This window comes from Patagioenas fasciata, unplaced genomic scaffold, assembly GCF_037038585.1.
Source record: "Patagioenas fasciata isolate bPatFas1 unplaced genomic scaffold, bPatFas1.hap1 Unplaced_113, whole genome shotgun sequence".
NCBI lineage: Eukaryota > Metazoa > Chordata > Aves > Columbiformes > Columbidae > Patagioenas > Patagioenas fasciata.
The window spans coordinates 192,608-219,056 of record NW_027288526.1 but is presented as its reverse complement, the minus strand read 5'-3'; the positions used below and the strand labels follow the sequence as shown (position 1 = coordinate 219,056).

Genomic DNA, 26,449 nt, shown 5'->3' with positions numbered 1-26,449 from the left:
TTCAGCTGTACCCTGGGGTTTGCATCTGTGGCCACATTCATGGGCATATTCTTTAGGGAATCTTTGGAAGAAGACCTAAAGCTTCACACCCTGCCCTGAGAAGATCACCCTTCTATCTGGAAAGTCTGTTCTGGGGCCAGTTCTATCCCTGCCTGCGCTCACAGCACTGACACACAGCAGGACGGGGACCAAGCTGCCAGAGCACTCAGGCCTTGCACAAACACAAGGGATGAGAAGGAGAGTGTGGCAGTGGAACCAGAACAGCTCTGGAAGAACAAGTTCTGGTGCTCCCTGGCAGGGCTGCCAGGCTGGACTCTTTTCCCCTCCACTCATGCACAGGAACTGTCCCTGCAGCACTAAAAAGGCCTTTCAGGAAGGATAAAGTGAAAAACAAGTCACTACAGGACCATTTATTTTGTTTAGAGACAAGGAGAATGCGGCTCCTCACACAGCCAGCGGTTGTAAAACAAAAGCAGACAGTGAATTAAAAAGGGGCTGATGACATTAATGCAATAAAAAAACCCAAAAATAAGAACAGAAAATACAGCTGACAGGCTGGACTTGTAATTAGCTACATTTCACTCCTATGTAGAAGCAAATGGGCAATTTATTGCTTCAGGAAACTATAAGATATGAGTTTCCACAAGGCATCCTTGACCTCCTGGTTCCTCATGCTGTAGATGAGAGGGTTCAGTGCTGGAGGCACCACCGAGTACATAACAGACACCACCAGGTCCAGGGATGGGGAGGAGATGGAGGGGGGCTTCAGGTAGGCAAACATGCCAGTGCTGATAAACAGGGAGACCACGGCCAGGTGAGGGAGACACGTGGAAAAGGCTTTGTGCCGTCCCTGCTCAGAGGGGATCCTCAGCACGGCCCTGAAGATCTGCACATAGGACACCACGATGAACACAAAACACCCAAATGCTAAACAGACACCAACCACAAGAAGCCCAGTTTCCCTGAGGTAGGACTGTGAGCAGGAGAGCTTGAGGATCTGGGGGATTTCACAGAAGAACTGGCCCAGGGCATTGCCCTTGCACAGTGGCAGTGAAAATGTATTGGCCGTGTGCAGCAGAGCATTGACAAACCCAGTGGCCCAGGCAGCTGCTGCCATGTGGACACAAGCTCTGCTGCCCAGGAGGGTCCCGTAGCGCAGGGGTTTGCAGATGGCAACGTAGCGGTCGTAGGACATGATGGTGAGAAGAAAATACTCTGCTGCAATACAAAGGAGAAACATAAATACTTGTGCAGCACATCCCATAAAAGAAATGGCCCTGGTGTCCCAGAGGGAATTGGCCATGTACTTGGGGAGAATGGAGGAGATGGAGCCTAGGTCGAGGAGGGCGAGGTTGAGCAGGAAGAAGTACATGGGGATGTGGAGGTGCTGGTCCCAGGCTATGGTGGTGATGATGAGGCCGTTGCCCAGGAGGGCAGCCAGGTAGATGCCCAGGAAGAGCCACAAGTGCAAGAGCTGCAGCTCCCGTGTGTCTGTGAACGGCAGGAGGAGGAACTGGGTGATGGAGCTGCTGTTGGACATTTGCTGCCTGTGGGCATGAGGACCTGTGCAAGGAGTAAAAGACAGTGATATTTTAGATGAGACTTCTCTGGGAGAAACCAAAGCCATTTCCAACAGACCCTCCCACAAAGAGACACTTTTCTTTTTCCAGGAGAATGTCCTGGTTGGAGCCCTCGTCGGTGCTTGATGAGTGTGCAATGAAGAGCAGGGTCTCTGCCCAGGGGCTCTTGAGCAGTCAGCCTGACCCTGTGTGATTGGGTGGGGCAGGGGCCAGTCCTGGGGTTCAGCTGTGTCAGCTGGAACCGCTCCTGGTGCAGAAGGGACTGTCAGCATCTGTACCCCCAGGCCTGAGAAACTGAGTTGGAGAGGTTTGGTGTTTCTACAGCTCCTTCTCACCTCCAACCATGGGGAGTGTTCTTGGGTGTCAGAAACCCTCAGCATTTCTGCTGCACTCAGGGAGAACAGAGCGAGTCCTGTGAGACCAGAGGATGCCTGTGGGTCAGTGCACAGTGAGGGCAGCTGCTCTGTCCCTCTGTCCTGCTCCAGCTGCCCTGGGCTGGCACCTTTCTGAGATGGAGCCTGATCACACTCCCATGTTACCCTGAAAAGCCACCAGGCACTGCTGAGAGCAGAGGGACCCATCTCACACCATGACATGTCTCACCCTTTCCTAAGGTCTCAGCTCCCCACATTTAGCCCAGGACACACACGACTTCTTTTCACAAAGCAAACAACATTTTCTCTGTTGCTTCATTTCTGTGCTTCTACATGGGGATTCAGATAACACACATATTCTGTAGGACAGGTTGGCATGTGACTCTGCAGCTGAAACTGCCATCCCCAGAGAGCCTGACAGCAAGAACAAGATCCCAACAGCAGTGACCCAGGGCAGGGGAGCAAGAAGGACAATGCGGTGAGGGTGGGTGTGAGAGAGGCCAGGGCAGAGGCAGCCGGGCACTCAGACAGCGTCACCCTTCCCCAGCTGTGCAGCCACCTCCCAGACACCAACATTGCCGGGCAGCTGCTCTCAGCCCCTGTGCTCTGCAGAGGAACTGGAGCTCTGGCTGCACAGGAGCTGCTTCATGCCTTGGAGCGCCCGGCCCTGAGGGCAGAGGCTTTGCTGGGTGGGAGAGGAGGCCAGGGGGCTGCTCACAGGAGGGATCTGCACTGCAGGGGATCACAGGGACTTTTCTCTGTTCTCCCTCCCATAACAATTCGAGGTTCAGTTTCCTCCCATTTCTGATCATTTCCCTGCTGCCTGGAGATTGTCCCCCTGGGAGGTGTTTCCCTGTCCATGTTTCCCCACTGCCTGGGGGCATCTTCCTGTTTGCAGGCTGGAAAACAGGGTAGGTCAGACTAAGGCTGACGGGTCCAGCAAAGGTGATGCAGGTGCTGTGCACAGGCAGAGGGGTGGTGAAGGGATGTTATGAGCCTTCTGGCAGATGTACTGATCACTCAGAGTTGCAGTTCAGGAGTCTCAGTGACTTGTTTAAGCATGAGAGCTCATTTTCCTTTTATCCTTTTTTGCACCCCCCACCCCTTGAGAGAGGAAACTCAAACGACAGGCTCTGGAAATCTGTGTCGTAATCCTTGTGTGGACCTTCTCTTAAGACATCCTGCTCTGCAGGACAGCCCTGGGCACTCCTGGGTGCTCACCCGGCTTCACAGTTGTTCAACATTGCCTGACAAGAGCCCCCTCCTTACAGATCCCACCAGCTGTGCCTGTGGTAACTTTGGGAGATGCCACCACTACTTATAGCTCCATTGCTCTGCACCCAGAGACTTATCATTGCAAGGGCTGCAAAAGTTCCTCCTCCAGTGAGCTCTCAGTCATCCTCCCAATCCTGACCACCTTTAATCTCTCTCTGCCTTGCTCGTCTCCCTGAGATCCCCAGGCAGAGCCCTCAGCCCTGCTGCGTGTGTAGAGGAGCTGCTCCTGGGCAGAGCTGTCTCTCTGCAGCGCTGCCACTTGCCAGGAGCTCCCTCTGTCCCAGGAGCCCAGCCCAGCTCAGCAGCACAGGAGCAGCCCGAGGTGATTTAATGACCCCTCTGGTGGGTTTGGTGCTGAGTCCACGAAACTCAGACCTTGAGGGCAAGTTGATGAAGTGAAACTCAAATCAAAACTTCAAACTTTCTTGTAACGTTAATGAATCCTGCTGAGGGACATAACTGAGAAACCATCCCCAGGGGCAGTTGGGACAGAAAACTTGAAGCAGAACAAAGGGTAAGCAAGTGAAAGGGGGCTCTGATGCTGAGTAAACCTGAATGTGTTTCATTAACCAAAGGACCAAGCCCTGACCTCCTGCCCTGGGAAGTCAGATCCTGTCCCTCCCACGTTGCCCAGGGCCCTTCCTGGGACAGTGTGATGTGGGGCTGTGCAAGGCCAAGGGCAGGACTATGGTCCCACACCTCCCAGGTTCCTGGCTGGGGACAAGGAGGCCATGAAGCCATTGTGCTGGAAGGACAAGGTGTCTCCTCACAGGCATCAGAGATGGAGACAACAGCCATAGCCAAGGGGAGTGGAGCTCATGTCTGTTGGGTCTTTCAGCCCCTTTACATCCCTGGATCATCTCCACCACAGCCTGTCCTGTGCTGTGGCATCCCCTGCACCTCTTTCCCTGCAGGCTGCAGACATCCCCCCTGCTGCCCCACCTTGCTCTTGTCTGAGCATCTTCCTTCCTTTGCTGAGATCTCTGCATCCTCCCCAGCTGTTCCTTGAAGCACAAATCCTTGGGCTGATGCAGACTCCCTCTGCTGACCTGCTCCACCACAGCACTGCCCTTCCAGTCACATTCCTTCCTGCTCATGTCCAGCCTGGACCTCCCCAGCTGCACTTTGGGGCATTATTTCTTTCTCATGCTCTTTCCCACTATGAAGAAACCTCCACCACCTCTGAAACCACCCTTCAAGCACTCTCAGGCTACTCCTGCACTGCTGCAGCCTCCCCAGCACTGCCGGGCCAAAGCAGCCCAGGTCCCTCAGCATCCCACACCATGTGCACAAGGTGCTGAACCTGCCTTGGCAGAGCCCTGCACTCTCCAGTTCCTCCCTGCTTCTCCAAACTGAGAAGCCGCACACTGGCACACCCCCGTGTGTGTGGGGTCACACCAGTGCTGAACCGAATGGGATGAGAACTCCAGGTGTCTGTGTCCCCACGCTCCTCCTCATGCAGCCCCGTGTGCAGCTGCCTTGTTCATGGTGAGCGTGCACCACGGGCTTGTGTGGGGACCTTGGAGTGCCCAGGCCCTTCTCCTCAGGGTCACTGCTCAGCGTGTCAGGTCCTGCTCTGTCCTCATGGATGGCTTTATTCTCCTGCCCTGACAGAGCACTGGTCATTTCATCTTGTCAAAATTCAGAGTTTTCTGATGGGTAAATACCAGATGCCTGAAGTTCTGCCTGGGGGCAGACAATGCCAGCTGAAGTTTGAGGAGTCTGAATGACAGGGCAGAACAACATGGGCAGTGTTGTGGTGACTGGACATCAGCTACAGGATCCCTGATCAGGAAGAGGAATTAGATGAGGCCTCCTTCAGACAAATGAAAGAAACCTCATGTTTCCAGGGCAGTGTCCTCATGGCTGACCTAAGATATCCCAATATCTGCAAGGTACCAGCCATCCAGGAGGGGCTGGAGCTCATTGACAACATCTTCCTGACACGGGTGACTGAGGAGTCAGTGAGATGAGGTGCCCTGTGGGACTTCACACTTACAAACCAGAAAGAGTTGGTCAGGATGGAACAGTCAGGGATGGGAAAGTGGAGCTGAGGCTCCTGGGAGATGATAACAAGGCCAAGAGCAGGATTTCAGGAGAGCAAGCTTTGGCCTGCTGAGGGACCTGCTTGGGTCCTATGGGATATGACCTTGGTGTCTGCAGTGCTTTTCTCTCACATTTCCTCCCTCCTCTCTCCCACCTGCTGTTGTGCAGCGTTTTTTACCCTTTCTCAAATACAATATCCCAGATGTGCTGCCAGCATCACTGAGTGGCTCAGATTTGGCAAGGAGTGGGTCCATCTTGGAGCAGCTGAAATTGGTTCTGTCTGACATCGGTGAACGTCCTGTTGTCTTCTCAGAGCGGTGACAACTGTAGCACACCCACACTCACCCCCAGTTCCAAGACTTTGCCTTGTAAACCCAGTATAAGGTGACAATGTTTTGGGTGTTACAAACTACTTGATCATGGAGAAGAAATCGAAATGATCTTCTGCCGGCAACTCAAGGAGGATGTCTCCAGTCAATGAGCAGGTTCGTATAAGGAACTGTAATTGCCCTGACATTCACTGGCCAGGCAAAGCTGCAGGTTCCAACGGTCCAGAAGATCTTGGGCCAACTGCTTAACATGTCTGCCTGATGGGCCAACAAGGGTGATGCTCACCTGGATCTGGAACTGGGAAACAAGGAAGAGGTGGTGAGGGATGTGAACATCAGTGTCCACCTTGGCTGTCGTGACCAGGAAACAGTCGGGTCCCAGGCAGCAGAGGGCAGGGAGGAAGGCCAGCAGCAGAGCACAGGCTGGTGGGCTCCAGAGAAGAAGACTTTGACATACTGGGGAATGGTGGGCGATGTGGTGACATGGAAGTAGGTCTGAAGGGTGAAGGAGCTCAGGAAATCTGAGAAGCCTTACAGGACAGGTTGCTCCAAGCACAAGAATGATCTCTCCAAGTACTCATGAAAAGAAGCATTTATCTCATGAGGTTGCTCATTTGAACTGATGGAGCTTCAGGGCAGAAAGGCAGCACACAGGAGGTGGAAGCAGAGGAAGCTGCAAAGGAGGAATTTAGAAACCTTGGCCATGGATGTGGGGATGATGCCAAAGCTGCCCTGGACTTGATACCTAAAGGGGAGGCTGCGGGCAGGAAGATGACCTGATATAGCTTCATTTGCAGTTAAATAGAGAGGGCGATTGTGGGCCTGCTGCTGCACTTCTTAAGAGTAGAATCAGACAGGACTGCGGTTCTTCATGGCTTCTTTGCCTCCATCTTCACCACCAAGGTCTCCTGGGACTCTGTTCCTGAAGGCAGGAGTCTGGAGAACACCCAGCAGTGGATGGGGCTCAAGTCAGGGGTGACCTGAGCAAACTCAGACACCATTACAGAACAGGAGATGGGTCATTTGACCAGATCCCTGAACACAAGTATTGCTGTGCTGTGGCACCTGAGATTCCCAGGAACACCCACCTCTTGGTCCAGAGTTGTGTGATTCCTCTTGAGTGTCCTGGACTGAAAGCTCTCTAATCATGCACACCAGACTTGAAGCCTTTAGGAAAATGTTGCACAGTGGCATGGCTTGTAAGAGCATTTTCGATGTTCATGAGCCCTCTGCTGCCATGATCCTGAACTGCAGCTACTCAAAGAATGAACAAACCTCTGATGAAGTGAAAGGCAGAAGCAAACCCCAAGTTTCTGAGGGTGTTTGGGACCCCATGAAGGGTCATCACTGACACAGCTGTGAAGGAAACAACCAGTGCAGGTCCCTGTCCCTGGAGGCTGGTGAAGGAAAGACTTGGAGACACTGGTTACAGGTGGTGAGGGCCATGTGGAGGTGGCTCTGATGCCATGTCAGCCCTTGATGCTTGTTCATTTCCAGAATGGCTGAGCCCTGACCCCTGGGACCTGGTAGATTTTTCTCAAATGTTTTTCAAGTCTTTTCCTGTGGTCAGTATGAGTGTTTTGTGTTTTGGGGTGGGTTTTCTGTGCTGTTGTTTTAACTGCAAGGCTCTGGTTTTCTGTGGAGTTGGAAATGCCTGTGATTTCCTCACAACTCACCCAGCTTCTTTCATACATCTGGCAATGGTCACCAGTCACCTCAATTTCTCAGTCCCACACTTGCTTGAATCCTCTATTTGGATCTATACCCCATCGCTCCAGGAGGTTCATGGATCCACCAGGCTCATGGATGATTCCTGAGGACCATCCAAGTGTGGGCAGTGTGAGAGAGGAGCAGAGCAGGGCCAGCTCATGGACCATGACTGAGCACAAACACCCCAGCAGCAGCCATTCCCCATCTCCCAGGCACAGCCATGCCCACAGCATGCAAATGACACTGCCATACATGAGTAGCCCAAGAGAGGCCTTTCTTCCTTCCATATTCCCAGGAAAATCTTCCTCCTGTTCCTCCTCCACCTGCAGACATCAACTGCTTTCCATTTCTGGGCTCAGACATGGTTGGAAGGGTTCACTGAAGCCATCAGCCATCTCATTGCTTCTCCCTGACATGCCCTGACCCTCTCCCACACCTACACATGGCCAATCACGGCTGCTTAGGGCCTCCCGCTCTTCAGAAGAGGCCTTGAGCTTCTTGGTTCTTCATGGTGATAATAATAAACTTCTTTGCTCTCTCCAGAGTTCATAGTGAGCTTTCTTGTCCATTACAGCCCCTTATGGCCATGTCTTACTGAATCGTTGTGTTTTTATTATCATTTGTGCAGAAAGGGCAGTCACAGGACAGCACCCATTATGTCAAAACTGATGCCGAGTGAAATGCAGTAAAGACCTGGTGAGTTACCCCTGTGTCTAGATAAGTTATGCAAACATGTGAAGGACTTCTCATGCCTTTTAACCTGATTATCCTCAGAAGGCCACCAGCTTTGCATCTCAGGAACTGGGATGCCAGAGTTCAAGGGCAGGATGGTTTGGGCTCTGTGCTGGGATCTGGAAACTGAAACGTGCTCCCATCTCCCAACCCCCTGCCCTCCTCAGTGAGGGTGTGAGACATTCTGCCAGCGAGGGCTGAACTCACAGTCATGACCAGTATCTTATGTCCAAATGCAGCCAATGGTGTCCTGCCAGCTCAGTATTTGGGGTTCCATCCCTGGAGGTATTTAAAAGACCTGGAGATGTGGCGCTTTGGGATATGGTTTAGTGGTAGACTGGGCAGTGTTTGATTTATGGTTGGAGTCCATGTTCTTAAGGGACTTTTCCAGCCTTAATTGTTCTATGATGCTATGATTCTATGATTTGGGTTGAAACCATTTCTATTCCATCACCTCCAGCTTCCCTCAGAGGCTGCTGTTGTGTGGCACAGCTGTCCTGGCTCTCCAGGCAGGTTGGGCACTGGTTTGGTGCCTGCATTGGCAGTTTTCCCCTTCCTGGGGTAAAAGGCTGTTGAGGAGAGACAGTTGTAGAGATTTGGGTCACAGGGGTTTGGAGCAATCCTTTCAAAATCTGAGCAGGCTGGGCTTTGGTACAAAGGCACAAAGGACACCAGAATCTTTATGTGGTGTGCACTGACACACATTGTCACCTGCACTTCCAGTCTCTGCAGTCCCAGGTGTGCAGCAGAGTCTGGAGTTCTGAGCTCCCTTCACCTGCCCTGTGTGACACGTGGAAAATGGAACTAGCCCAGTCAAATGGCTGATTTTGATTCTCTTCACAGCCTGAAGCACCACATGCGTCAGGAGATGAACCAGGATACCCAAAGAGGACTTGCATGCTCTGCACTTACAGTTTAGGTGTTCACTGGAATCTCAGCAGACATTTCGCACTGATATCTGGGTTCAAGGAGTTGGTCAAAAGCCTCTTCTCCATTTCTGTAATGATGGCTTTGCTGCCTGGCAGATGTGCAGACTCTGTACATGGATGCTGACACCTCTTGAACAACCTGCTCTGAATGGGTTAACAACATGGGCTGTTCTTCCTGGAAGGGCATTAGGACAGCAAACAAGAAGACCCTGGGTTGAGGTAAATGAAAAGGTATGCAAAAGTTGTGGTAAAGACTGTTCGGGGGCACTTGTAAAGCATCCTGGCATCTTATGTGAGTTATTCCTGTGGTCAGGGAGAACCTGAGAGCTTTGTCTAAACTGAAAACATGAAGTGGAACAAAGCACAGCTGCATTCAGGCTAAAAGGGACCTCAGCAGTTGTCTTGACCAACCTTCTGCTCACAGCAGGGTCAGACCAGATTACTCAGGGCTTGATCCAAACACATCCTGGCCACTTTCTGGAACAGAGTGAGTGCGCACTCCTGGGACACAGCTTCCAGTGCTTGACTGTCCTCATGACTGGAAAGTTTCTCCCTCTCTATAGCACGTTTCCAAGCCCAACGATCCAGATTGTTTTTTTACCCATCTGACACAGACCAGAATATCCCACCTTGGACACAAAAATGTTGTGGGGGATGATGTTGAATGCCTTGCTGACTTCCAGGTAACAGACCACCACTGCTCTGCCCATGTCCACAACCCTGTCCTTTCCTCACGGAAAGCAAAGAGGATGGAGAGTCACAACCTGCCCTGGGTAGACCCCGTCACCTTCTCTTCCAGACACCCAGAAATGGGGTCCCAGTGGACATGTTCTGGGGCACAGCCCTTAGTTCCCCTGCTCACCCATTGGCCATTTTGAAAAGTGCACACACTGTGTGAGAGCTGCCAGTGGTCAGGGAGTCCCCCCAGTCTCCATGAGCTTTCCAAGGTGGTGGAAAGTGGCCTCCCTGTAACATCGTCCTGCTGTCTCAGCTCCTGGGATGCTGCCCCTGCTGTCCCATAGACTGGAGAGGGTTGTGTTAGTTCCAGTGACCCCTGACTTGATCCCCATCCTCCGCTGGTTGTTCTCCAGATTCCTGTCTCCAGTCATGGAGTCCTGGGACACATGCGGGTGAAGATGGAGGACAAGAAGGCACAGGGATTCTCACCTCTTTCCCTTATTAAATTCATCAATGGCCACACACTTTCTTTGTTTCTCCTTCAACTGTCCCTGCAGTAGTAACAGCTCATTATGGGCCCTTGAATCGCCTTACAGGTCTGGACTGAGTTCTGATCTGGCCTGTTGCTGTGCTTGGAGGCTGCTGTCCTTGCAGACCAGATGAACTCACTTCTGCCACCCTGCCTGGCAGTTCATTCCATCCGTGTCACAGCTCTGTCTGCAGCACTGACAGCTCCAGCTCCCCAGTCAGGTCCCTGGCTGAGGCCATTGCCTCACATCTGGGCTGAACCACCCCAGCTGTGGCACCAGCCCAGCTCTGACCTGCCACAAGAAACCTGGTACCAAGTGTCCAAGAGCCCATGTGTGCAAAGGCTTTGCCTCAGAGCACAGACATGACATGGTCAAAGACTGATGAATGTCTCTCTAGGCCTACGAGTATAAAACCAGAATAAAATGCCTAAAGTCATTCAACTGAACATATTCCTCCTCTAGCTTTGAGGAATTAGATACTTTGCTGTGAGATTCCTGGTGTCCTGTCTAATGATGGGACAAGAAAATATGATTCTCACAGTGATTTATTTTTAAAAACTAAATATACAGTGCTGTAAAGAAGTGTCTCTGAAGAGGAGAGAGAATCAACATCACTGATTACTTCAACTTTGAAGTTGTGCCCCTGGAGCCCCAGGGACATGTGGGGGAGCCCAGAGGGGACAGAGAAAGGGACATCATGGGCTGCTCCTGTGCTGCTGAGCTGGGCTGGGCTCCTGGGACACAGGGAGCTCCTGGCAAGCGGCAGCGCTGCAGAGAGACAGCTCTGCCCAGGAGCAGCTCCTCTGCACAGCGCAGCAGGGCTGAGGGCTCTGCCTGGAGATGCTGACGGGAGAGCAGCCAGCCAGAGAGAGATTAAAGGCAATGTGGGGTGGTAGGTTGCTGAGGATTCAATGAGACAAATCTTCACAGTTCTAACATGGTAAGTCTCTGGCTGTAGGAAAATGCAGCTGCATTTCCTGGAGAGAGACCCTAAAGATGATACATCCTACAATTTACAGGATATGTCAGGTCTCTCTCACAGTATCTCTGTTGTAGAGAAGAACACACTCTAGAGCAGTGCTTCCCTGCAGCATCATCAATGGGAAAGGGCATCATGGCAGCTTCTGCTGAGGGTGACTGCAGGGGGAGCACCCAGGGGTGCCCAGGGCTGTCCTGCAGAGCAGGGTCCCTGCACCCCAGGGCTGTGCTGGGGCAGGGACTCTGCCGCCTGCCAGTGTCAGCGCTCAGCCTGCCCGGGGAGAGACCAACAATACTGAGGGGAGAAGATGTCACATGAAGGAGCAAACGCTATAGGGCAGGAAATGTGTTTCTGCTGTGGAGAGGGTGCTGTGTGGGTCAGCACTGCTCACAGCTCCAGATCACCCCAAGATTTTTCCAAGGGGATGCCTCAAGGACAAGATCAGTGCAAGGATTACCAGACAGAAAAGGAGCTTTCCTGAGCCTCTCTTTTCAGTTTCCTATCCCAAGGGGTGGGGGTGCAGGAAAGGATAAAGTAAAAATGAGCTCTCATGCTTAGACAGGTCACTGAGACTCCTGAACTGCAACTGTGAGTGATCAGCACATCTGCCAGAAGGCTCATAACATCCCTTCACCACCCCTCTGCCTCTGCACAGCACCTGCATCACCTTTGCTGGACCCGTCAGCCTAGTCTGACCTGTCCTGTTTTCCAACCTGCAAACAGGAAGATGCCTCCAGGCAGTGCCCTGTGAACAGGCAGGATCTGTAGGGCCAGGGGGAGGGCACAGAGGGTGGGATGGGGTCTGTGAGCACTGACAGGGAAGAGACATGGACAGGGAAACACCTCCCAGGGGGAGAATGATCAGAAATGAGAGGAAATTAGGCCTGGAATTCTATGGGAGGGAGAACAGAGAAAAGTCCCTGTGATCCCCTGCAGTGCAGATCCCTCCTGTGAGCAGCCCCCTGGCCTCCTCTCCCACCCAGCAAAGCCTCTGCCCTCAGGGCCGGGCGCTCCAAGGCATGAAGCAGCTCCTGTGCAGCCAGAGCTCCAGTTCCTCTGCAGAGCACAGGGGCTGAGAGCAGCTGCCCGGCAATGTTGGTGTCTGGGAGGTGGCTGCACAGCTGGGGAAGGGTGACGCTGTCTGAGTGCCCGGCTGCCTCTGCCCTGGCCTCTCTCACACCCACCCTCACCGCATTGTCCTTCTTGCTCCCCTGCTCTGGGTCACTGCTGTTGGGATCTTGTTCTTGCTCTCAGGCTCTCTGGGGATGGCAGTTTCAGCTGCAGAGTCACAGCCTGATCTTGTGGGTCCTTTCCTGCAGGTGTGTCCATGGGAACACGTGTCCCAGCTTTGCTCTGACCTGTGGGGTGTGGGTAATGCAGTCTGTGGGGCTGGGGAATGAGGTGAGTCTCCCTGAATCAAATGCCATCCTTAGAATTCCTGACTGTCTCGTTGAGATTTCCTTCCTAGCTGTGAGGTTTCCTCCTAGAATGCAAACCTGTCCTACAGCATCCTTGTGTTATCTGAAAGCCCCATGTAAATGCACAGAGATGCTACAACAGCAAAAATGTTGTTGAGTTTGTGAAATGAGCCGTGTGTCCAGGGCTAAATGTGGAGTGCCGAGACCTTGGGAAAGGGTGAGCCATGTCATGGTCTGAGTTGGCTCCCTCTGCTCTCAGCAGTGCCTGGTGGCTTTTCAGGGTAACATGGGAGTGTGATCAGTCTCCATCTCAGAAAGGTGCCAGCCCAGGGCAGCTGGAGCAAGACAGAGGGACAGACCAGCTGCCCTCACTCTGCACTGACCCACAGGCATCCTCTGGTCTCACAGGACTCGCTCTGTTCTCCCTGAGTGCACCAGAAATGCTGAGGGTTTCTGACACCCAACAACACTCCCCAGGGTGGGAGGGGAGAAGGAGCTGCAGAAACACCAAACCTCTCCAACTCAGTTTCTCAGGCCTGGGGGTACAGATGCTGACAGTCCCTTCTGCACCAGGAGCGGTTCCAGCTGACAAAGCTGAACCCCAGGACTGGCCCCTGCCCCACCCAATCACACAGGGTCAGGCTGACTGCTCAAGAGCCCCTGGGCAGAGACCCTGCTCTTCATTGCACACTCATCAAGCACCGACGAGGGCTCCAACCAGGACGTTCTCCTGGAAAAGAAAAGTGTCTCTATATGTGATGGGGTAGGGGGGTCTATAGGAAATGGCTTTGGTTTTTCCCAGAGAAGTCTCCTCTAACTTGTCACAATCTTTTCCTCCTTGCACAGGTCCTCATGCCCACAGGCAGCAAATGTCCAACAGCAGCTCCATCACCCAGTTCCTCCTCCTGGCGTTCACAGACATACGGGAGCTGCAGCTCTTGCATTTCTGGCTCTTCCTGGGCATCTACCTGGCTGCCCTCCTGGGCAACGGCCTCATCATCACCACCATAACCTGTGACAAGCACCTCCACATCCCGATGTACTTCTTCCTCCTCAACCTCTCCCTCCTCGACCTGGGCTCCATCTCCACCATTGTCCCTAAATCCATGGCAAATTCCCTTTGGGACACCAGGGTTATTTCCTACAGAGGATGTGCTGCTCAACTCTTTTTGTTTTTCTTTTTCATTTCAGCAGAATTTTTTCTTCTCACCATCATGTGCTACGACCGCTACGTTGCCATCTGCAAACCCCTGCACTACGGGACCCTCCTGAGCAGCAGAGCTTGTGTCCACATGGCAGCAGCTGCCTGGGCCACTGGGTTTCTCCATGCTCTGCTGCACACGGCCAATACATTTTCACTGCCACTGTGCAAGGGCAATGGCCTGGACCAGTTCTTCTGTGAAATCCCCCAGATCCTCAAGCTCTCCTGCTCACACTCTTACCTCAGAGACCTTGGGCTTCTTGTGGTCAGTGCCTGTTTAGCATTTTCATGTTTTGTTTTCATTCTTTTCTCCTATGTGCAGATCTTGAGGGCCGTGCTGAGGATCCCCTCTGAGCAGGGACGGCACAAAGCCTTTTCCACCTGCCTCCCTCACCTGGCCGTGGTCTCCCTGTATGTCAGCACTGCCATGTTTGCCCACCTGAAGCCCCCGTCCATCTCCTCCCCATCCCTGGATCTGGTGGTGTCTGTTCTGTACTCGGTGGTGCCTCCAGCAGTGAACCCCCTCATCTACAGCATGAGGAACCAGGAGATCAAGGATGCCCTGTGCAAACTGATGACTGATATTTTCCTGAAGCAAGTCTTCTCGTTAGCTTCTGCATAGCAGTTATAGAACAATTCATTGTATTACATCTTCTCTTTTTGTGTGGTTGGTTTGTTTGTTTGTGGTTTGTTTTTCTTCTTTAATTTTGACTTTTTTTTTTTTTTTTTGTGATGGTGGTTTATTTTTAGTCACTAGAATATTGTCATCCCCTTTGTAATTCACTCTCTTATGTGCCTTTCTGTCTGAGTGGATTTTTAAATAAAGTGCTGTTTTTATGTGTTTAACCATAACAAAGGCCACCACAAATATTTGGGAATATTTCCTGAAATCCTTACTCCAAGGTATTTTTGGAGCTGCAGGGACAGTTTGTGTGTTTTTATGGAAGGAAATAAAGTGCAGGTACAGCAGTGTCACTGGGGAGCACCGTCTCTGGATCTTCGGGGGCTGTTTTTTTTCACTTCCAGAGCTTGAGTGCTCTGGCAGCTTGGTCACCATCCTGCTGTGTGTGAGACCTGTAACCGCAGGCAAGGACAGGCAATGGGCACTGCTGTGACAGAGCTGGCATGCATAATGAAGGGTGATCTCTTCAGGGCAGTGCCTGTATGTTTATGTGTTTTTACAGAGTTTCTCCCAAGAACAAGCCCAAGAAAGTTGCCCATAGATGCAAACACCATTGTACAGCTGAACAGTGTGTGTGTGCAGGGCTGGCACACAGCAGTGTCCCCTCACAGCCAGGCCTCCTGCCAGAGACCTGCAGGATCAGCAGAGCAGGGTACGACTGGTGCCCGTGTGCACTGGACACCCCTTTGGAAGGAGCCTCAGGTCAATCATCATGCACTGGCCCCTCAGGACTACCATTTCTAACCCTGGCCTCCCACCTTAGCTCAGAGAGGTTGTTCTTCTTTCCATGAAGATACATTGAATGAATAGGTCTGAAGTCCATGTTGCACTGTACAGGTGAGTTGTAAACATGCACATTATGTATGTGAGGTGAGATGAACCCAAGCGAGCACAAATGCCATCAGCTGTTCCTTGGGGGTACCATGAAGGCCTGCTTCCTTGAACTGGGATCTTCTTACTTGAACCAAGGTCCATGTGTCCATTCCTCATGATGTGGGAAATCTGAGATGAGTACAGAGCAGGTGACACACCAAAGGGATGAGATACTTCCCATCCTTTGAGTGTCGTACCAGGAGGCCAGAGGGACACTGTGACTCCTGCCTCTGTGTGAAAAAGGGACAGACTCAGTCCCTGAACATCCCTGGGTGCATAAGGAGTCCAGGAGGGCAGCTCAGATGCGGATGCTTGATGGAACCCTGATATTTCTGTTTGTGACTCAAGGAACAAACCCCGTTGGATCAATGAGATTCATCTCAGCTGCCTTGGACAGGATCATTGCAAGTGCTCCAGTCTGCTACGTCACCCTTAGCCATGATTCCGGATTGTGCTCTCAAATGTGTCATAGAAACCAGAATGATTCTGGGGTCTTCAGAAAATGCAGACCCATCTTGAAGTAGAGCAGGAATAGGAACTCGGAGAATTACAGGCTGGCCACCCTACCTCCCTCCCTGGGAAGGGGATGGGACAGGTGGTCCTGAAGCCATTTCCAGGAATGTGAAGGACAAGGAAGGGATTGCTGAACCCAAATGGACAGGGGAAAGAAAGGCATGTTGTGTACAGGGTGTTTGCAAAGCTCAGCCATGGTCTGCTTCTGGCCAGAATGGTGCTGATGGGGCTCAAGAAGTGGATGCTGGGTGGGAAGTTGGCTGAACCATCAAGCCCAAATATCATCAGTGGTACAAAGTCCTTTGTGCAGCCAGTTACTGGTGTCATCTCTCAGTGACCAGCACTTGGACAACACTGTTGAACATCTTAATTCTCATCTTCTGTGACATAACACAGAGCACGAGAAATCACCCAGAAGGAGCAGGAGATCAGTCCATCTCCTTTTGTTTCAAGGAACAGAGCACGAGAGTGGAGACACATCAGTCAATGTATGGAAATACCAGGGTGAGAGCAAGGGGAGGAAGTGAGATGGGTGAATACAGCCTGCAGTGGGACAGTGTAGGACAACCTGTGGTGGAGACGGCAAAGGACACTGGCAAGGCTGGATGTCACCAAGAGAACCCAAGTCTTTGTCCCCTTGGCTATGGCCATCGTCTCTGCCACCAAGGCCTGTGAGGAGACATGTTGTCCTGAGGCACTGGGGCACCTCATGGCCTCCTTGCACACCCCCAGGAAGGCTGGGAACTGTCACACCATTGTCCTTCACTCAGCATCACACAGCCCACATCCCCCTGGCCCAGGAAGAGCCCTGAGCAATGTGTGAAGGACAGGATCTGCCTTCCCAGGGGCTGGGGGTCAGGCCTTGGCCTCTCTGCTTCACCCAACAAAACCAGGCTTTTCTCAGCACCTCAGCTGCCTGCACATTTCCCTTTGTTTATCTGCCATCATGGCCTCCAATCCTCTGCTCTAACAAGTCCCTGGGGAGGTTTTGCTGGTACTTGCCTTAGTGGAACTCATTAATACTTCAAGGTACTTAGTACTTTTTTCTTCTGGCTTTGACTTCTGGAAAGGTTTGTGCAATCTCCTCTCAGCACCGTAGTAATGTTCAAGGACTGAGCACCAAATGCTCCATGGGGCTCATTACAGAGAAGAAAGCTCTAACAAACCATGTATCTTCTTGTAATTTCCTTCCAGTCTTGTACTGTGAATTAGAAAGCTTTCTTTTTGTAATCATGGCGAAAGATTTAAAGAGCTTCTAATAAAAAATGTCTTTTTTATTGTAAAGGGTGTATTTTATTACTCTTCAGTTTGCAGAAGACCTGACTGCAGCATTATCTGATGTTGATCCAGGGTCTCTCCTAAGGAGGTCTGGACTGGCTGGAGAAGCTGTCCCTTGAGCTCTCACACCGTGTGCACAACCTTGCTCCTCACCTCCCCAACCCCATCATTTCTCTCATGGCCTCCTGGGCCTTGCATCCCTTTTCCTTATACCAGACTTCTCCACTGCAGTCTGCAGCTGGATGTGCCAGCTCCTTTGCACCAGCTCCCACCTGTTCTCCTTGGAGACCTGGCTGCGCACAGCAAAGAGGGACTTTGCTTTACCTTTGAACAAACAAAATAACACTGATGAGAGTCATGATTAAAAGAAAACACACTCCTCAACTGTACACCAAGGACAAACTGCCACCACTGAGGTTCACCTTCTCCAAGGCAGAACCACGCAAGTAATGTTGTAGAGAGAAAGGAAACTCTAAAATAAACACAATAAAAGAGTTGTGTAAAGACAGAATTAGACAGACTACTGAAAGACAAGGAAGCTTTTAACTCCTTGAAGCTGAAAGCAGCAACTGGGTTGTTGACAGGTGCCTGAGTGATCAAACAGTAAGAGGAAGGAAAACCCAGAGAGCAATCGCAAGTGCTTGTGTGCAGATAACAGAGAGAGTGCAGAGAAGGGAAATGTTGTCGAAGATCAGAAGTTCTCCTCTTGTTCTTAATGCACATCCTGAAAAGTCTCTGTTTTCTCTCTTTTGAAAACACTGGTATTTAAAGTATTCAAAACAAAGAAAGGAGAATTAAAACACCAACAACGTTTCATACCTCATGTTGCAATAATACATTCCCTTCACTCTACATCTTCCATTTGGTTTTTCTCTCATTTTTTTTTAATGTTCTCTAGATTTCTCTCCTACCAAAGCCTCCAGCATTAAGAAAGACAATCCTTGTGTCTTGTACAGAGTCGAAGGCACCAAACGATCCACTGCCATTGACTGTCAGTGCCACTTTTTACCCTTGGCACACAGTGAGTCATGCTGGAAGCTGTTGGCCACTCTTGCCTGATGGAGGAAATAAGGATAAAAAGGTGAATTGAACTGTTCTCTGTTTAGATGGCCATGTTGACAGTGACCTCAACAGATCTGTGTTATCTGTCTTTCTAAGTGATCATAAGGAAAAAGAAATATATTTATGTGTTTGTAAATATATAGGGAAAATAAATAATCGTGTCCAGTTACTCAGAAAAATACATTTCCTACCAGCACTCTCAAAGGAAGAATCTTTCTTCTGAAGAATTTCTGCCTCCCAAGCCTCTGTGGCTTGAGACAGGAATCTGGAGAACAACCAGCAGTGGATGGGGATCAAGTCAGGGTCAGTGGAACTAACACAACCCTTTCCAGTCTATGGGACAGCAGGGGCAGCATCCCAGGAGCTGAGACAGCAGGACGATGTCACAGGGAGGCCACTCTCCACCATCTTGGAAAGCTCATGGACACTGCGGGGACTCCCTGACCACTGGCAGCTCTCACACAGTGTGTGCACTTTTCAAAATGGCCAATGGGTGAGCAGGGGAACTAAGGGCTGTGCCCCAGAACATGTCCACTGGGACCCCATTTCTGGGTGTCTGGAAGAGAAGGTGACGGGGTCTACCCAGGGCAGGTTGTGACTCTCCATGCCCTTTGCTTTCTGTGAGGAAAGGACAGGGTTGTGGATGTGGGCAGAGCAGCGGTGGTCTGTTACCTGGAAGCCAGCAAGGCATTCAGTGTCATCCCCTGTAGTATTCTTCTGTCCAAGGTAGGATATTATGATCTGTGTCAGTGTGCAAGTAGATGGGTGAAATGCAATCTGGATGGTTGGGCTTGGTAAGGTGCTGCAGAAAGGGAGAAACTTTCCAGTCATGAGGACAGTCAAGCACTGGAAGCTGTTTCCCAGGAGTGCGCACTCACTCTGTCCCAGAAAGTGACCAAGATGTGTTTGGATAAAGCCCCGAGTAATCTGGTCTGACCCTGCTTTGAGCAGGAGGTTGGTCAAGACACCTCCTGAGGTCCCATCCAGCCTGAATGACGCTGTTCTTTCATCGCCTTCATGTTTTCCATTTAGGGACAGCTCTCAGGTTCTCTCTGACCACAGGAATAACTCACATCACATGCAGAGCTGCTTTTCAAGTAACAGTAAACAGGCCTGACGACAACTTTTTCGTCCCTTTTCATTTGCTTCAGTCCAGGGTCTTTTTTGCTGTCCTAATACTCTTCCGAAAAGAACTGCCCATGTTGTTAAGTGTCTCAGAGCAGGTTGCTCAGGAGGTGTCAGCATCCATGTACAGAGTCTGCACGTCAGCCAGGCAGCAAAGCCACCAGTAAAGAAATGGAGACGAGGCTCCTGACCAGCTCCTTAAACCCAGATATCAGTGTGAGAGGTCTGCTGAGATTACTGGAAGCCCTGAAGTTTAGGACCGGAGAATTTTTAGTCCTATCTGAGCATCCTGGTTCATCTCCTGTCTGGCGGCCGGAAGATCTTGCGCTGTACGGAAAGATAGTAGCCCCTGCCTTGATAGGTGTAGTGTGTAGTGTGTGATCTAAGCAGATGGATGTGACGTTGTAAAACTCAAGGTATATATATTGCTGTGTTACCTATCAATAAACGCCATTTGCCATCCACCACATCGGTGTCTGCGAGCTGATCGATCGAGTGGCCAGAGGGTGGTCGCCGTGCTGTTACTGAACCAGGTCGCTAGTGCCACCTTGTGGCTGCAACGATCTCCTGACCTATGTGGTGCTTCAGGTTGTGAAGAGAATCAAAACCAACTCCTTGACTGCAGTAGGAACTTAGGAATTTTACATGTGTCACAGAGGGCAGATGAAGGGAACTCAGAACTCCAATCTCTGCTGTACGACTGGGACTTCAGAGATTGGAAATGTAGGATAAAATGTTCTGTCAGTGCACACTACATAAAGTTTGTGGCTTCCTTTGTGCCTTTTCACTACCCCGCGATCTGTTTGGCTTTCTACGGCTAAAAAGGAAACAACCCCCTTATGCCACCTGCCCCTCACACCAGAAAAACAAAGGAGAAAATGTATGGAATAGGGATGATATGGGAGCAATTTTGTCCAAGAGTTGTATTCTTTCAATGATAAAAAAGGTAGAAGTGAAAGAAAGCACTGTTCTAAGAACTTCATACAAGAGGCTAACTACTGAAATGTAGTATCTGTTCTGAGAATTGAGAATGACTGTTGGGAAGGACATTAAAGAGCTTTAGATCATTAGCATAACCAAGAATAAGGAGTTTTCTGTTACTGTTACTAGTGACAGTACCACTGTTCAAAAACATCCTTCAGAGCATCTCCATTCCTCCTGGGCTCCAAAGCTCAGCCTTCTCAGATTTTGAAAGGATTGCTCCAAACCCCTGTGACCCAAATCTCTACAACTGTCTCTCCTCAACAGCCTTTTACCCCAGGAAGGGGAAAACTCCCAGTGCAGGCACCAAACCAGTGCCCAACCTGCCTGGAGAGCCAGGACAGTTGTGCCACACAACAGCAGCCTCTGAGGGAAGCTGGAGGTGATGGAATTGAAATGATTCCAACCCAAATCATAGAATTATAGTATCATGGAATCATTTATTTTGGAAAAGACCCTTTACAACATAGAATACAAATGTAAATCAAATCCTTAATCGCCACATCTCCACATCTTCTAAATACCTCCAGCAATGGAAGCTCCAGTCCTGAGCTGGCTGGACACCATTGGCTGCAGTTGGACATAAGATACTGGTCATGACTGTGAGTTCAGCCCTCGCTGGCAGAATGTCTCACACCCTCACTGAGGAGGGCAGGGGCTTGGGAGATGGGAGCACGTTTCAGTTTCCAGATCCCAGCACAGAGCCCAAACGATCCTGCCCTTGAACTCTGGCATCCCATTTCCTGAGACGCAAAGCTGATGGCCTTATGTGGATAATCATGTCAAAAGACACGAATAATCCTTCAAGTATTTGTGTAATTTGTCTTGGAATCTGTAGTTATATTTAAATATCTGTAAAATAGTACCCTGCATCTGTGGTAACCCCTCTGGCAATGACAATTAAATAAGTATTTGCACTATAAGGCTTCATAAGCAATCCACAAGCACACATCTAAGTGGTTCAGATGAAGGGGGGTCTGGCAAACGTCACCCTTTGTGTCCCCAGGCGTATGGACACTGCTCATGTGCCTCTGCAGAGAGTGGCAGACACTGGATCCCCTTCTCGGGACAGACTCCTTCCAGGAGAGACACAGACACAGGGGCAACTCATCAGAGCTTGACGGCATTTCACTCAGCATCAGTTTTGACACATTGGGTGCTGTCCTGTGACTGCCCCTTCTGCACAAATGATCATAAAGAGACAACCATTTAGTAAGACATGGTAATAAAGGGGCTGTTATGGACAAGAAAGCTCACCATGAACTCAGAAGAGAGCGAGGAAGTTTATAAAAAGCACCATGAAGAACCAAGAAGCTCAAGGCCTCTTCTGAATAGCAGGAGGCCCTGAGCAGCCATGATTGGCCATGTGTAGGTGTGGGAGAGGGTCAGGGCATGTCAGGGAGAAGCAATGAGGTGGCTGTTGGCTTTTGTGAACCCTTCCAGCCATGTCTGAGCCCAGAAAGGGAAAGCAGTTGATGTCTGCAGGTAGAGGAGGAACAGGAGGAAGATTTTCCTGGGAATATGGAAGGAAGAAAGGCCTCTCTTGGGCTACTCATGTATGGCAGTGACATTTGCATCCTGTGGGCATGGCTGTGCCTGGGAGATGGGGAATGGCTGCTGCTGGGGTGTTTGTGCTCAGTCATGGCCCATGAACTGACCCTGCTCTGCTCCTCTCTTACACTGCCCACACTTGGATGGTCCTCAGGAATCATCCATGAACCTGGTGGATCCATGAACCTCCTGGAGTGATGGGTATGGATCCAAATAGAGGATTCAAGGAAGTGTGGGACTGGGACATTGAAGTGATTGGTGACCATTGCCAGGTGTATGAAAGAAGCTGGATGAGTTGTGAGGAACTCACAGGCATTTGCAGCTCCACAGAAAACCAGAGCCTTGCAGTTAAAGCAACAGCACTTGACATAAAACCCATCCCCAAAGCACAAAACACACTGACCACAGGAAAAGACTTGAAAAACATTGGAGAAAAATCTACCAGGTCCCAGGGGTCAGGGCTCAGCCATTTTGGTGATGAACAAGCACCAAGGGCTGACATGGCATCAGAGTCACCTCCACATGGCCCTCACCACCTGTAACCAGTGTCTCCAAGTCTTTCCTTCACCAGCCTCCAGGGACAGGGACCTGCACTGGTTGTTTCCTTCACAGCTGTGTCAGTGATGGCCCTTCATGGGGTCCCACACACCCTCAGAAACTTGGATTTGTTTCTGCCTTTCACCTCATCAGAGGTTTGTTCGTTGTTTCAGTAGCTGCAGTTCAGGATCATGGCAGCAGAGGGCTCACTAACATCGAAAATGCTCTTACAAGGCAAGGCTCTGTGAGTCTTTTTCCTAAAGGCTTCAAGTCTGGTGTGGATGATTAGGGAGATTTCAGGAATAGTCAAACAGAGAGCATTTCCATAATAAATAGCAATAAAGCCAAATTTCTTCTTTTTCCTTCTCTTCTCAGTTTTCATTTTCTGTAATGGTGTCTGAATGTCTGAGTTTGCTCAGGTCACACCTGACTTGAGTCCCATCCATTGCTGGGTGTTCTCCAGACTCCTGAGTTTAGGAATGAGCTCCCAGGAGACATTACTGGTGAAGATGGGGGCAAAGAAGCCATGAAGAACCTCAGTCCTGTCTGATTCTACTCTTGCAAAGTTCAGCAGGAGGCCCACATATGCCCGGTTTCTTATTTTAAGGAAACTGTGTAAGCTCATCTTGCTGCCTTCATTCTCCCCTGCAGCTATGAAGTCCAGATCAGCTTTGGCATCATCTTTACATCGATGGACAAGGTTTCTAAATTCCTTCTCTGCAGCTTCCCCTGCTTTCACCTCCTGAGTGGTATCTTTTTGTCCTGGAGCTCCATCAGTTCAGATGAGCAGCCTCACAAGATAAATGCTTCTTTTCATGGGTTCTCAGAGAAATCATTCTTGTGCTTGGAGCAGGCTCTCCTGTAAGGCTGCTCAGGTTTCCTGAGCTTCTTCACCTTTCAGGCCTTCTTCCATGTAACCAACTCGTCTGCCATCCCCCAGTATGTCAAAGCCTTCTCTGGAGCCCACCAGCCTGTGCTCTGCTGCTGTCCTTCCTCCCTCCCCTCTTGTGCCTGGGACCCCACTATTTCCTGGTCACAACAACCAAGGTGGACACTGATGTTCACATGCCTCACCAGCTTTTCCTTCTTCATTCAGTACCAGATCCAGGTGAACATCACCCTTTTTGCCCACCAGGCAGGCATGTTAATAAGTTGTCCCAAGACTCTTTGGACTGTTGGCACCTGCAGCTTTGCCTGGCCAGTGAATATCAGGCAATTCCAGTTACCCATAGGAACCTGCTCATTGACTGGAGACACCCTAAGGTTGCTGACAGAAGATCTTTTCCATTTCTTCTCCATAATCAAGTAGTTTGTAACATCTAACTGAATTTACATGGCAAAGTCTTGGAACTGGGGGTGAGTGTGGGTGTGCTACAGTTGTCACCTCTCTGAGAAGACAACAGGAGTTTGACCAACGTCAGACAGAGAGGATTTCAGCTGGCTCCAAGATGGACCCACTCCTGCCAAATCTGAGCCACTCAGTGATGCTGGCAGCACATCTGGGATATTGTATTTGAGAAAGGGTAAAAAACGCTGCACAACAGCAGGTGGGAGAGAGGAGGGAGGAAAGGTGAGAGAAAAGCACTGCAGACACCAAGGTCATATCCCATAGGACCCAAGCAGGTCCCTCAGCAGGCCAAAGCTTGCTCTCCTGAAATCCTGCTCTTGACCTTGTTATCATCTCCCAGGAGCCTCAGTTCTACTTTCCTATCCCTGACTGTTCCATCCTGACCAACTCTTTCTGGTTTGTAAGTTTGAAGTCCCACAGGGCACCTCACCTCACTGACTCCTCAGTCACCCATGTCAGGAAGACGTTGTCAATGAGCTCCAACCCCTCCTGGATGGCTGGGGGTCAGAGCTTGGCCCTTTGGTTAATGAAACACATCCAGGTTTACTCAGCTTCAGAGACACAGTTACTTTGCTTTTCCTGACCTGTCATCATTGCCTCCAGTTTTCTGCTGTAACCAGACCCTGGGGACAGTTGCTCAATCGTGTCCCTCAGTGGGAGCCATTAACATTACAAGAAACTTTGGAGTTTGTATCTGACTTTGATTTCTTGAGAAGTTTCTTCTTCGTCCCCTTAGGGCCTGATGTTCATGGACTCAGCACCAAACCCACAAGAGGGGTCATTAAAGCGCCTTGGGCTGCTCCTGTGCTGCTGAGCTGGGCTGGGCTCCTGGGACAGAGGGAGCTCCTGGCAAGCGGCAGCGCTGCAGAGAGACAGCTCTGCCCAGGAGCAGCTCCTCTGCACAGCGCAGCAGGGCTGAGGGCTCTGCCTGGGGATCTCAGGGAGACGAGCAAGGCAGAGAGAGATTAAAGGTGGTCAGGACTGGGAGGATGACTAAGAGCTCACTGGAGGAGAAACCTTTGCAGCCCTTGCCATGGTAAGTCTCTGGGTGCAGGGCAATGCAGCTGCAGCTCCTGGAGGCATCTCCTAAAACTGGCACAGGCACACCTGGTGGGATATGTAAGGACGGGGATCTTTTTCAGCAACTTCGAAAATCTGAGAAGCAAGTTGTGCACCTAGGGGTGCCCAGGACTGTCCTGCAGAGCAGGGTCCCTCCACCCCAGGGCTGTGCCAGGGCAGGGACTCTGCTCAGCCTGCCCGGGGAGATCCCATGGCAGCAGCTGTGGGTAGAAGGAGTGACCCTCGGCAGGGCAGGCAGGGAGCTTGTAGGGTTGAAGGGTGCTGTGTGGGTCAGGGCTGCTCAGAGCTCCAGATCAACCCCACAGACATGGCAGAGGGTCCTTCTGAACAACAACATCAAGACAGCAACAGCTGCAAGGGAAGGAGTCTGTGCTTTCAGTTTTCCACTCTTGGTTGTCTGGTGTGCAGTGGGAGATAGGGATCTATTTCTCTCCTTGGAGAAGACACTGAGACCCCAGTTCTCATTAGGACTTGTCTGAGCTGCTCCTGAGCCCCTGCACACACAGAGCTGCCCCTGGGCAGTGCCAGGAGGTGTGAGCAGGACAGAGCTGAGCACCCAGTGGGTGGGACGGGGTCTGTGACACTGACAGGGAGCAGACCCAGGGACAGAGACAGAGCTACAGGCCACATAGACATGTGCAGGAGGAGTTAACTGCTACCAGAAATGCTGGGGATGGGATTTCGGAACCTCTCTCAAATCCTCTGCAGCAAAGACACGTTTCCCAGTGCAACCCCTGGTCTCCTCTGTTCCCCAGCAGAGCCTCTGCCCCAAAGCCATGGGGTCCAGGTCACGAGTCTCCACCTCAGCAGCTGGACATCCAGGGGAAGGGTTCCTGGAACGTGGTACACAAAAAAGGTGCTAAAAGTACTTGCTCTACAGTGTCATTAAGTGAGTGGCAGCAGCACAGCCGGGTAAGGAGAAGGTTCCACAGCATGCCTGTCTGCCTTTCCGTCCTTGCTTTATTTTCTGGTAGCACTGCAGTGTTCTTCCCTGTTTCTCCACCTGTCCCTGGAGCTCTTGCTCTCTGGGGTTGGGGTGGGAGTGTGGATCAGTTTTTCTTCTGACGCCAGCTCAGGGGGTCCTGACCCAGAGCTGTATTCATGGAACCTAGATGTCCAAGCTGCAGTTTAAGCTGTGATGAACTGTTTTTTTTTCAGATAGTAAAAACAGAATTCGCTGAAACATCCCTCCATCAGGGAGGGGGTTTTCCATGAGAAACAGCACGTTTATTTTCCTCATAGAAGTCTCCCCTAGATTGTCACTGTCTTTTCCTCCTTGTACAGATCCCCATGTTCACAGGCAGCAAATGTCCAACAGCAGCTCCATCACCCAGTTCCTCCTCCTGGCGTTCACAGACATACGGGAGCTGCAGCTCTTGCATTTCTGGCTCTTCCTGGGCATCTACCTGGCTGCCCTCCTGGGCAACGGCCTCATCATCACCACCATAACCTGTGACAAGCACCTCCACATCCCGATGTACTTCTTCCTCCTCAACCTCGCCCTCCTCGACCTAGGCACCATCTCCAGCATTGTCCCCAAGTCCGTGGCCAGTTCCACATGGGATACCAGAGCCATCTCCTACACAGGATGTGCTGCCCAACTCTGTCTGTTTTTGTTTTTCATTTCAGCAGAGTATT

The 26,449-nt window shown here is 50.9% G+C and overlaps 2 protein-coding genes across 2 annotated transcripts; one reads left to right on the top strand and one right to left on the bottom strand.

The window, feature by feature from the left end:
- Positions 1–607: 607 nt before the first annotated feature.
- On the bottom strand, positions 608–1,540 carry LOC136106308 (olfactory receptor 14A16-like). Its single transcript, XM_065846587.1, has one exon. It carries the CDS (start codon positions 1,538–1,540, stop codon positions 608–610), a length of 933 nt encoding a protein of 310 aa, XP_065702659.1.
- A 12,254-nt stretch (positions 1,541–13,794) lies between these two features.
- On the top strand, positions 13,795–25,973 carry LOC139826736 (olfactory receptor 14J1-like). The gene is made up of 2 exons (XM_071803135.1): positions 13,795–14,387; positions 25,970–25,973. Exons 1-2 carry the CDS (start codon positions 13,795–13,797, stop codon positions 25,971–25,973), a joined length of 597 nt encoding a protein of 198 aa, XP_071659236.1.
- Positions 25,974–26,449: the final 476 nt, after the last annotated feature.

Excerpts from the sequence above, each read along its gene's own strand:
- LOC136106308 (XM_065846587.1), bottom strand. The coding sequence starts at position 1,540 with ATGTCCAACAGCAGCTCCATCACCCAGTTCCTCCTCCTGCCGTTCACA.
- LOC139826736 (XM_071803135.1), top strand. The coding sequence starts at position 13,795 with ATGTGCTACGACCGCTACGTTGCCATCTGCAAACCCCTGCACTACGGG.